General features: G+C 45.8%; 1 protein-coding gene across 7 annotated transcripts in view; it reads right to left on the reverse strand.

Annotated features, from left to right (window-relative positions):
- Positions 1–1,768: 1,768 nt before the first annotated feature.
- MTR (5-methyltetrahydrofolate-homocysteine methyltransferase) overlaps positions 1,769–12,854 on the reverse strand; it is a 107,630-nt gene continuing 96,544 nt past the window's right edge. For 5 of the 7 annotated variants that reach the window (XM_072822975.1, XM_072822980.1, XM_072822974.1 and 2 more), the window contains 4 exons: positions 9,008–9,208; positions 8,036–8,228; positions 6,811–6,923; positions 1,769–6,192 (listed from right to left, as the gene is read on the reverse strand). In XM_072822975.1, the coding sequence (XP_072679076.1) occupies positions 6,106–6,192; positions 6,811–6,923; positions 8,036–8,228; positions 9,008–9,208 (594 nt within the window). In that variant the 3' untranslated portion in view covers positions 1,769–6,105. Of the gene's footprint in view, positions 6,193–6,810; positions 6,924–8,035; positions 8,229–8,302; positions 8,647–9,007; positions 9,209–12,854 lie in introns of those variants that run through there. The other 2 variants (XM_072822979.1, XM_072822977.1) reach the window with 2 other exon arrangements.

Below are 12,854 nucleotides of genomic sequence, written 5' to 3' on the forward strand. Positions count from 1 at the left end.
CAACCTCCCAGCAACCCTCAGTTTGTTCTCTATAGTTAAGTCTGTTTCTTGGTTTGTATTCCCCCACTCCTGCCGCTATGTTCACCGGTTTCCTTCCTTAAATTCAACATGAGTGAAATCATATAGTATTTGTCTTTCTCTGACTTATGTCACTTAGCAAAAGACACTCTAGCTTCATCCATGTCATTCCAAATGGAAAGATTTCATTTTTTATGACTGATATTCCATTTTATGTGTGTGTGTGTGTGTGTGTGTGTGTGTGTGTGTATATCTCACATCTTCTTTATCCATTCATCAGTTGATGGACACTTGGGCTCTTTCCATAGTTTGGCTATTGTTGATAATGCTGCTATAAATATTAGGATGCATGTACCCCTTCAAATCAGTATTTTTGTATCCTTTCGGTAAACATCTAGTAGAGTAATTGTTGGATCCTACATAGTTCTACTTTTAACTTTTTGAGGAACCTCCGTGCTGTTTTCTAGAGTGGCCACACTCCTTTGCATTCCTACCAACAGTGCCAGAGGGTTCATCTCCTTTTTCTGTATCCTCACCAACATCTGTTTTTTCCTATATTGTTAATTTTAACTATTCTAACAGGTGTGATGTAGTATCTCATTGTGGTTTTGATTTGTATTTCCCTGATGATGAGTAGATGTTGAGAATCTTTTCATGTGTTTTTGGCCATCTAGATGTCTTCTTCTTCTTCTTCTTCTTTTTTTTTTTTTCTAGAGGTCTTCTTTGGAAAAATGCACATTCATGTCTTCTGCCCATTTCTTAATTGAATTATTTGTTTTTTGGGTGTTGAGTTTCAACAAATGGTGTAGGGAAAACTGGAGAGCAAGGTACAAGAGAATAAAACTGGGCCACTTCCTTACACCAACACAAAAATAAATTTGAAATGGATGAAAGACCTAAATGTGAGACAGGAATCCAAAATCCTAGAGGAGAACACAAGCAGCAACCTCTCTGACCTTGGCTGTAGCAACTTCTAAGAGCTATGCTTCCTAAGGCAAAAGAAACAAAGCGAAAACAAACTATTGGGACTACATCAAAATGAAAAGCTTCTGCACAGTGAAGGAAACAACAAAACTAAAAGGCAGGCTACGGAATGGGAGAAGATATTTGCAAATGACATTCAGATAAAGGGCCAGTATCCAAAATATATAACTTACCAAACTCAACACCTAATGTTCATTAAATAACAGACAACTTCCTCCCCTCCCCTTCAATCCTCAACCCGCCATGTCTGCCAACGGTCCCCACACCCTCCGATGATGCTGCAACTGCGCCCCCCCCCCTCTCAGACCACCTGACATGGATTCTCCCAGTGTTCTTTCCCTAGAGAGCTGCCCTCCCACCCCGTTCCTGGAATCCAGCTGTCTTGGGTTCCCTTCTCATGTTCTCCACAAGCTGTCCTGTCCATGCTTGTGGCCTGGCTTCCATCTTCACACTGAAGCCTCCCTATTTTAAGGCCAGTCTTCCTAAATTCCAGTCATGTATCTGTCCATATTCAGTTGTGTCAAATTTGTCCCAAACTCATCTCTTTTCCCCTCCTATATTCTGTGCAGTAGCAAGCGGTACTGGGTGCACTCATTCACCAAAGCCCAACACGCAAAGCCACACTGGCCCTCATCCTGGGGTACTGCGGCCCAGACACAAGGCACCCTCCTGCCCCGCTGCTGTTTGCTCTAGCTGAAACGTCCTTCCTTTCTGAAAAATAACTATTTGACACACACAATATCAGATACAAAGCCACCATCCCAGATTTTTGCTAATTATTCTTTATTTAAAATATACTTAATACAGACATTAAATACATGTAATAATAGGTATGACCCTGTTATAAAGCATAATATAACAAATAGCCATAAACCTATCATACAGCCCAAGAGCCAGAGTATTACTAATAACCTGCATCCACCTATGTGTTCCTCTACGATCTGCTCAGTAATTAACCTTATCAGGGTTAATTACTCTACTAAATTTTGGTTTATTGTTGCTTCTTTTTCTTACAACATAGTTTTACGGTTTACATATGGCTAGACAATATATTCTTTGGTTTTGCTTGTTTATGAGCTCAATAAAAATAGCATCATAGCACATGCTCTCCTGGAGCCTGGTTTAGTTCTTGTATTTCCTGAGATTCATTCTTATCGTCCAGTACAGCTGCAGTCCATTCATTTCCACTCCTGAATAATGCCCGTTAGCGTGGAATATACCTATCTATCCATTCTCCTACAGACAGATGGACATTTCGGGTTTTCCGGTTTTTGACTATTATGAAGATGTTACAATGAACATTGTTACCCACACCTCCTGGTACACGTGTGCAAGGTTGTTAGATACTCAAGCGGGAGTCCGAGTGGTAAGCCAGATCCCAAGGTATGCAAGAGTTCAACTTTGGGAGGTGGAGTTGTTTTCTGAAGCAGAGGTGTCTGTTCACATGCCCGTATCATGCAAGTCCTCACAGACTTCTTTGGGATCCATCTCGTCAAGCTCCTTAATTTCTGCAAAACTTACAGATGTAAAATAGGATCTCACTGTGGTCTCAATTCATATTTCCCTGATTGCCAATGCTGTCAAACACCTTTTTTATAAGCCATGTGTATTTCCTCTTCTGTGAAATGCCTTTTCCAGTCTAATTCTGTCCAGAGTTATTTTTTCTTAAACCTATTCTGCTTACTAACCCTTTGTCAATTAAGTGTATTACAAATATCTCAAGTCATGGCTTGTATTTTTGCTGCCTTAAATTGTTTATTAGCTTAACATCAGTCTTAAAAAACAGCTGGTCTAATCATCTTTTCTTTTATGATTAGTCCTTTCTGTCTCGAGGGATTCTTTCCTGCTCTAAGGCTTGTCCATGAGGGGAAAAAAATTTTTTTTTTTGTATTTAAGAACTTAATATATTTGGAACTGACTGTTGGATTAACACGTGAGGCAGAAATCAAATTTCACCTTTTCCCTTTGAATACACATTGTTCCGGCACCACATATGGGGTCACCTTGCCCGTCCTCCTGGATGCACCATGCCACCTCTGCCGTTCTTAAAGGTCAAAGCATGCACTGGTTATTCTGCAGGCTCCTCGTTTCATGGCACTGCTCAGAATTCCTACCTCTGTACCACATACAACAGAAATTACTACCTTGTAACCTCTTCACATTTGGAAGCACTCAGTCATTCCCAGTCCTTCGCTTTTCCATATAAATTTAAATATCTGCTTGTCACATTGAATAAAACCTCTATTGTAATTTCTGTTGGAAATGGCACTGAATCCATATATCAATTTGGGGAGGTACGATCCTTAATATTCTTGTTCATGAACAAAAATAGCTCTTCATTTGTTCTTATCTTGCTTCTTCACCTTAATCCTCAAGTCTCAAGTCAGGCCTTCATCTAAGCATTGCCTTCCTGAAATATCTCTACCACCATCCCAACTATAGTAGGCTAAGTGTGTCTTTCATATGCTAACTTTTCAGGTAACCGTAAGAATCTAAGCCAAAGATGATCCAGGCTGAGTGTGAGATCTGACGCTGGCATGGTGGCACCATTCATCATGACTGAATTTCACGATTTGAGAGGAATGAGACAAGATATACTAGGTCTGAGATGTTCATCTATCTTCCTGGCAGGGGCTGCTGGTGTATGCTGTGCTCCTCAAGACATAGCTGAGATGGGGATATTGGCTCAGTGAGACTGCCCACTGAAATGACAGACACTAAGGAGGCCACTAAATGACAGGCCCTTGAGGACACCAGGATCTTTTTTTTTTTTTTTTAAAGATTTTATTTATTTATTCACGAGAGACAGAGAGAGAGAGAGAGAGAGAGAGAGAGAGAGGCAGAGACACAGGCAGAGGAAGAAGCAGGCTCCCTGCCAGGAGCCTGATGCCGGACTCGATCCCAGGTCTCCAGGATCACACCCTGGGCTGAAGGCGGTGCTAAACCGCTGAGCCACCCGGGCTGCCCGAGAACACCAGGATCTAAATGGGAGGAGGGAGATAAAAATCTATGAAAATGGCTGAGAAATTATCAAAAACACAGGACAGCCAGAGAGTGAGCCAAGAGGGAAGCAGGTAAATGAGAGTTTCAAAGAAGTGGTCTATATTGTCCAAGCCCATGCAGATGACGATCCCTGGACCTAACCTCGAGAGGTCACTGACATCAGAAGAGGCAGGTAAAAAACTAACTTCACGGGGTTCAGGATAGTACGGGGGAGAAGGTGTAGGACACAGCAGATACCTGGTATCTGCAAAGGCATGCCAGAGAGAAACAAAAACAGACTATGTGAGTTCAGCTGAGTGCAGGGAGGACATAATTACGGTTAAGGAAGCCACTCTATCACGTACTCAGCTGAGGGAAGAGATAGTGAATACTTAATGAAATCAGGAGACTCTTAGCAACTGTAATCCTGACAAGATACACTCAAATATTTAGAGAAGGTTACTCTTTCTCACAGAAGAATTTACCACCTGCTATAGAAAGAAGTCTTCTAAGTATCTTGGGAAATCGAGTCCCATTCTTACTCATACATGAGCTAACTGTACCTCACAAAGCACATGGCTGTCTTCATTCCGACGGCAAGCGATGGCTGAACAGGTGCATTACTCGGTACGTCCACTGCAAATGCAGATGGTTCTTTTTCTGAATGTTTTCTCCCTCTGCCTCCAAGGCACTTGAATGTTCATCTGCTACAACTGCTTTGAAAAGCAAGGCCAGCTTACACCACGGGAACCGAGGGCGAGGCCTGTCACGCAGATGAGCACTAATGGTTCAGATGACACAAGTAGCTTCCCTGCCCAGTCAGAGGGTAAATGGGGGTCTACTCCAGAAAGAGCGCCTCGTGCAGTTGATCCAGTCATCACCTGCATTTCCCTGGTATCTTCTCACAGTCTCCATTCATCTCTTCCCTTGCCAGGAAGGCTTCCCATGTGCTGAGCTGGAGGCACTACCCACTGAGCTCCACAGAAGCTACCATTTAGCAAGCATGTCCTGTGCACCAGATCCTATACTACATGCCCTACATGCAACTCTTATTTATCTGCCCTTTAGGTCCATGGCAGAGGAACTGGTATCACTGCCCCAATTTCACAGACGGGAGGATAGTGTTGGAGAGTGTAAGCGATCTGCCCATGTCACACAGCAAGTAAGTGGCAAAGGTGAAATGTAAATCCAGGTAGGTTTGACCTCAAAGCCCATGTTCTTAACCATTTCCCCCAAAATAACTAAAAGCAAGTCAATGTGCCATTCCTACACTGTAGGAGTTGGGTTGGTGCAGAAATAGGAGAATTAAGTGGAATCAACGCTGCTCATCTGCCCAACTCTGCACAGGACACCACAGCTCATTTGAGAGTTTCTCAACTCCAGAAAACAGCTAAACAATGCTAACTACCATCAGCAGCCACTTTCTCGCCCCACCTCCTTGCTTCCGCTCAGGGCAGGGAATGTGAAAACTAGAATACCACTGTGTTCTACCACACTAGGGCAAACAGCTTGGGCATTTCTGAACCATCAACAGTGAGAGCAGGCCTTCTGCAACCATGTGATGGAGACTTTAGAAAATGAGGTCTTCCAGAGGGACAGTAGAGTTATACTTTCTTCCCTGGCAGAGTCTGCTGTTGTAACCATTTAGATGAAAATGCCCCATTTTGCACAGTGTGACTTTTGCCACAGGGCCACATTTTTCGATACATCTCTCTATTCAGCTAAGTTCCAGGCTTTTTTCTAAGGGAGCAAGAGAAAGAAAAAAAAAAAAAATAGGTGACCTCCTGGACCAGAAGTAAAAGTGAAAAACGCAAGTTGACTTGCTTTGAAATGCAAAAGACCTCCATCTCCAGCTTGGAGTGGAAAACCACCAGAGTGGGGGTTACTGCTCTTCATTTGAGGTTCTCTAGAAAGGAGCCACTTGCTTTCCAAGGACATAGGAAAGCTCTGCTCCTGTACAGGGTTCCACTGGACAGTCTTCCAAAGCCTGACGCAGAGCAAATGTCAACGAGGTACGGCCGGGCTTGCATGTTGCTGTTACTGCTGTTAATTTTAAAAGGCACTCTAGACTATATTTTTCAGGGATCCTTGAGGATAACAGAAAGGGATTAAAACAAAAAGTTACTCTGTATCATATCCCAGAATGGGTCCCAGCCATTTCTCAACCTCAGCCACAGACATGTTCTTCCTCAGAGCATAATCTTCAATCTGTAAAAGATTAAAAGCAGCATATCAAACCAAAATGATAAGACTTTCTGAAGTGAAGTTTCCACAGGATTTGCCAGGAAACATTAAAAGCCTTCCATTTCTTGTCTTAATAGCAATCTATTGAGTTACATGGAGATGGATATTTATCTATTCGCCAAGTTGCCTTATTCCCTGGGCAGAAAACAACAAGCAGTAAGTATCTGGTGCTAGACGCTGGCTGGAGTGTGTGAATGTTGGGGGCTTAGAGGTGTAAATGGGAGGAAAGAATCAGGGTAACAAGATGAAATCAAATTAAGACTGGGGGTAAATTTCGTCATGCTTTCCCTTTGTTTTTATTCTCATTCACATGTAAAATAAATTAGGTTCTACAGTTCTACTTAAAACAAGACAGGCATTGGGCGCCTGGGTGGCTCAGTCTGTTAAGTGTCTGCCTTCAGCTCAGGTCATGATCCCAGGGTCCTGGGAATCAGATTCCTGGCTCAGTGGGCAGCCTGCTTCTCCCTCTGCCCCTCCCCCATTCATGCATGTGTGAAAAATAAATAAAATCTTTAAAAAAAAAAAAAAGACAAACAATGTAGGCATCTAGGGAAGCCATAAACAATGAAACAGCTAACTTACCTGGTCCTTGGAAATCTTCCCCACTGCAAAGTATTTGGACTTCAAATTGGAGAAGTAAAGGCCGGATACTGCTGAAGCAGGTGCCATTGCTAAGGATTCTGTTAACCTAATGCCTGGAGACAGCAACATGGGGGAAAAACGCAGATTCATTCCATGCCTAGCAGAGGGCCTGGTGGTTGGTAGCACCCAATAAACTCTTGTTTAGGAGGTAACAGGTGAATGAAAATGAGCTGACACCCTCTAGGTGGACACCCGACACAGAAATTCAGGCCAGTGTCCTCTAATCCAGGGGGACAGGCCTGGCAAAGCCTGTCTGTCTGCCCCCACCACAAGTCTCCAATACCAGTTACAGAGGTCTCCACGTGCTCTGCAGTGCAGGCCTCTCCAATAAGGAGCGCCAGCCCTGGGAGGTGAGCACCATCTGGACCCCAGGCTTGTGCCACTAGGGGATGACTGATAGTCGGGCCCTGAGAACGAGCCCACAGCAGTACTCAGAGGAAACACCGAGGCCAGCCAGTCCAAGCCATCCACCTCACGGACAGGGAACAGAGTGGTGCAAGGGTTAAACCTTTGCCAAAGATCACCAGGTAGTCTGTGGCAGGGAAGGACTCTAATCTGCATCTGACAGGCCTAGGAGTCCACACCATTCCTGCCAACTGCATCCAAACGCCCCAGTCTCTCACTGAGACAGATGTTCCTGCCACCTCATGGGCACAGACAGCATGCTTCTGATGAGTTCCATGGAAACAGTTAATTGTGCTAATAAAGAGTAAAGGCCAAGAAAGCGAAGAGCAGAGGGGTGTGGTGGGTGTTGCACAGAAGCAGTGTCGGGAGACACGGTCTGTGAGCAGAAGGAGGAGGTGACGTGACCTATGTCACTAAAGGCTGCAAAGGTCACTGATGGAGAAATTAAAGCAGCGTGCAGCAGGAGATGAGGGGCAGGGAGGGAGATGTGTGGGCAATATGATGTGCTAACTTCTCATCTGTTACAGGTTAAGAGAAACTGTTCATTGCAACTGATTGATCTAAACATGGGCATGTGAGACTACCATTCAGTCACATGGATGTAAACTACCACGATCAACAGCTAGAAGGAGAGACAGTGGGATGTCATTCTAAGCCTTTCCCTATTTTAAAATGCTTAGCCCGGGTGCACTGCTGTGAGAGGAGCAGGCCTAGGAACCGCACAGGGGAGGACAAGGGCTCCTCAGCTCCTGGTACACACCTGTGCACTGTTCCACGTTGGCGAGCTTCCACATGGTGAGCTTCTCGCTGTGGTCAGGCTGGCTGGGGTAGCCGGGGGCCGGGCGGATGCCTTCGTAGCGCAGCCTCCGCAGGTCCACAACATCCAGCTGCTCACAGCTGCAGTACGCCCACAGCTCCCTGCGGACCCGCTCGTGGAGCTCCTCCGCAAAGGCCTGCAGCCCAGGACAAGGTGTGCGTGGGCTGCGGTGCTCCCCCAACCCAAACCCCACTGGCCATCAGACCCCGCTGGAGCACCCCCCTCGCCTGAACCACAGCCAGGAGGAACTGGGCACAAGGGGTCGGACTGGGTTCCTGACTCGCCTGTGGCTCTGTTGGCTGCTCTCTGCCCACTTGTGGCCTCACAGCCTGGGCTCTGACGTGGCCTACTCAATGATCTGAGGACTTGAGGACTGTGAACTGAAACAGTTCCCTGCTCGTGGCCATGAGGAGAAGCTGGGATGATTATAGCTGCCAGCTCCTCCTGCTTGGCCTCAGGAAAAGGAGAGGCGATCTCCCCATGGCTTAGATGACCCTGGCCACGACACAGGAAGATGAGCAATCTATGGAGGACAGCAAATGGGAACAAGGAGCCTGGAAATAGAAATGTGCTCTGATTTTTCCAGGTTCTTCAGGAAAATATCACAATAAGCAAAGGGAGACATCAGAACTGCAGCGAAGGGGTCATGGTTCTAAGGACAGCTACAAACTATGGCAAAGGCTTTCCTTTGCCCAAAAGATGACGTGTGAGAGCAACTCAAGAAGAGCTGATTTAAAATTGTGTGTTATGAAAAAATAAATAAATAAAAATTTAAAAAACAAAGTAAAATTGTGTGTGATGCTAAAGCCAGTCCCATCTGATTCGGTAAAAACAGCAGGACATGGATTCCAAGGGCTGCTTAGCATCTGGCACCGTCATGGGCTCCCCGCTCCACCCCCAGCGCCACTGCTTTACCTCAGCCAGCCGGTCTCCCAGAGCCTTGACCATGATGCTGCTGTAGTCATCACACTCCTGCTCATAGGCCTTGCTCAGCTCTTCCACCCCAAAGCAGGCAACGGCAAAGAGGCCCAGGTAGTCGCGGACGCCCGAATGCAGGGGAGCAATGAAGTCGGAGAGGCAGTGGTAGGGGTCTGTGCTGGCAGAGTCCTTCTCGGCCTTAAAACCCAAGGAGGGCACAGGTGGACCATTAGCATGAACATGGCAACAACACACAGGGGACAGCAATCTAAGCTCTTTGGACAGATATAAGCTTCCAACAGGGATGTCTGTTTTGTTCACTGTTATACCCAGTACTTGGAAGAGCGCCTGATATGTAGCAAGTATTTGATAAATATTTGTTGAATCAACAAATGAAGTAAGATTCTAAAAAAATACTTATGACATAACAGTCAAGAAACCACTGAATTTGCTCCTGCACACACTGAGTGAACATTTCCTGCATGCCTATAGGCTCTGTGCTAGCAACTGGAACCCCAAACATTCATATAAAAAAAAAAATTTCCCCTGAAAGGTTTTTCACAATTCAAGATCAACATTAAATCCTGAAGTTATGGCCAAAAGGGATCCACCAAATGCATAAGCCTCTACTTAGCATCATAGAAGCAGTTCAACAGAATTGTGGTGAGCAGCCCTGGGTCTGGTGCTGCCCGCCACAGTGGTGGCTCGGGAGACAGCTGGGGACACCCCTGGTCTGGCCTGACACCACAAGGAGAATCCAGCAGGTCCAGCTTCTGAGCGTCACCTCCAGGAGCCTGTCCTTGTCGGCTTCTCACTCCCAGCTGGTGACAGACTCTCTCCTGCCACCAAACTGACAAATAAGGTCACATACATATTTCACCATTGACAAATACTTGCTGAGCAGATAAAGAGCTAATGACTACTATTTACTGAGGGCTTACTATATGTCAGGCACTATTCTTGGGGCTTTACATGAATTTGCTAATTTCATGCTGTCAACAATGCTGTGATGTAAGTGATCCCATCAGCTCCATTTCACAGACGGAAAACCTGAGACAGACAGCGCTCGATCTGCAAGCTCAGAGTCAGACAGTAGAAGGTCTGGGGGTCGGACACCATAACCCCCACTCTTGACTGCAGTTCTGTAGGGCTCAGAACTGATCAATTTGTTGATGAGTGCCACACCCTGGAGGCTTTGGAGTTACTATCTACTTGCTGACTCTAGAAACAAGCATAGCCTGACCAACAGCAGGCAGAACGTGGTTAAGTGGTCAGGAGGTATTTGATAATGGACCCCAGAAAGGTCACAGAGCTCATGGACAGCTATGTGGGGAGGAGCGGCTTTCAAGCTGTACTCTGTCCATCAACCATCCTCCACTGACAAAAGCCAGAGGGAGATACAAAGCTTCCAAGCACCACAAGGAGAGATGGGTCACAGAGACCCACACAAAAGAGATGGCCACCACAGTGAGACAGAAGACTCCCAGAGCAATGAGAGGCTGCAGCAGAATCTTCCAGAGCACTGGAAGAAAGCATCTCCTCGGCAAGAGCTACCTGAATGTGCAATATATGCACATAGAGACGTCATCCTACTAGATGTCCTAACATAGTTGGCCACAGCCTGCCTGGTCATGAATGGTACTGGATGTAAAAACCAGGCCAGGGGGGCACCTGGGTAGCTCAGTGGTTGAGTGTCTTGTCTTCTTCGGCTCAGATCATGATCCTGGGGTCCTGGGATTGAGTCCTGCTTCAGGCTCCCCACAGGGAGCCTGCTTCTCTCTCTGCCTGTGTCTCTGCCCCTCTATGTCTCTCATGATCAAATGAATAAAAAAAGAAAAAGAAAAAGAAAAAAAGGAAGGAAGGAAGGAAGGAAGGAAGGAAGGAAGAAAGGAAGGAAGGAAGGAAGGAAGGAAAAGAAAGAAAAAGAAAGAAGGAAAGAAAAGAAAGAAAAAGAAGGAAAGAAAAAAGAAAGAAGAAGGAAGGAAGGAAGGAAGGAAGGAAGGAAGGAAGGAAGGAAGGAAGGAAGGAAAGAAGGAAGGAAGGAAGGAAGGAAGGAAGGAAGGAAGGAAGGAAGGAAGGAAGGAAGGAAAGAAAAGAAAAGAAAAGAAAAGAAAAGAAAAGAAAAAAAAAGTAAGAAAGAAAGAAAGAGAGAGAGAGAGAGAGAGGGGCCAGGGCAGAAGTCTGACACCTGAATTATACTTGCAGAAGAAAAATCACCAACTCATACAGATGCAATGAAACGCCAAGACACCTGCACCCCGATGTTTCTAGCAGCAATGGCCACAATAGCCAAACTGTGGAAGAAGCCTCGGTGTCCATCGAAAGATGATGGATAAAGATGTGGTTTATGTATACAATGGAATATTCCTCAGCCATTAGAAACGACAAATACCCACCATATGCTTCAACGTGGATGGACCTGGAGGGTATTATGCTGAGTGAAGTAAGTCAACCGGAGAAGGACAAACATTATATGGTCTCATTCATTTGGGGAATATAAATAATAGTGAAAGGGAATAGAAGGGAAGGGAGAAGAAATGGGTAGGAAATAACAGAAAGGGAGACAGAACATGAAGACTCCTAACTCTAGGAAATGAACTAGGGGTGGTGGAAGGGGAGGAGGGTGGGGGGTGGGAGTGAATGGGTGGCGGGTACTGAGGGGGGCACTTGACGGGATGAGCACTGGGTGTTATTCTGTATGTTGGCAAATTGAACACCAATAAAAAATAAATTTATTATTAAAAAAAAAAAAAAGAAAGAAAAGTCACCAACTCACTAGTGAGGAGGGAATGTTAACATTGGAGCCGGTTGCCTTGTGTTCTGTGGGGTCGGAGCCTGGGTGCAGATGGAGTGACGTAGCCGTCCTCCCTGGTCTTATGATGATATTATTGAATGTCCTCAAGTTAAGAAGCCCTTCAGATGCTGTTACAGTTAAACTCTGTGTCATTACAAATTACTTGTTGGGCATGATTAAAAGCAACATTATTGGTGTGTGTGTGTGTGTGTGTGTTTAAGATTTTATTTATTTATTCATGAGAGACACAGAGAGGGCAGAGACATAGACAGAGGGAGAAGCAGGCTCCCTGCGGGGAGCCCAATGGGGGACTCAATCCTGGGACTCCAGAATCACACCCTGAGCCTAAGGTAGACGCTTAACCACTGAGCCTCCCAGGCGTCCCAACACTATTGCTTTTGAATGACCAAAATCGGTCACAGAATTTTGTAGGGGAATTTACTGCAACTCTTTGTTAATGGCTCTGGTGAGTTCTGGCTCCAATTCTGGATGAGGACAGCTATTTTTCATCGCGACTACAGAGACCCGCACATGCTCTTTGCATTCTCCCAGGCAGGGCTACAGGACAGGCAGCCATGTGAAGTGCCTGTTCTCACCACACCGAGGGAAGGAACAGCCACCAGGTGTGGACAGGCTGGCCTCTTCCCAGCTCCATCAGCCTTCAGTTCCCCTGCCCTGCAGAATGGACACACAAACTGCCTACGACAAGGCTGTGTGGAAAGTCAACAAGACAATCCATCTAGTACCCAACTAAGCACCTGGCACCTCAGACTTTCAGGAAAGGTGCATTCCCACCTGTCTTCCCCTTGAGAGAAGGAGCCACTGGCCTATTTTAATAATAGGTGTATTCACAAACCCATTATTTTTGATCAAGGAAATGTCCATCTGTGTGTGACCACCGATGTAGTAACACCATTTACCACTCACCTGTCCAACACCCATCAAACAGCCCTTTCCTGCTGGTGCCCCAGGGCCCAGCCTCTCAACCCAGACTAGCTTCTTCTCTCTGTTGTCCTCACAAACGCGTCAGCCTTGGGCCTGTGAGTGGTC

Source organism: Canis lupus, chromosome 4, assembly GCF_048164855.1.
Source record: "Canis lupus baileyi chromosome 4, mCanLup2.hap1, whole genome shotgun sequence".
Classification (NCBI taxonomy): domain Eukaryota; kingdom Metazoa; phylum Chordata; class Mammalia; order Carnivora; family Canidae; genus Canis; species Canis lupus.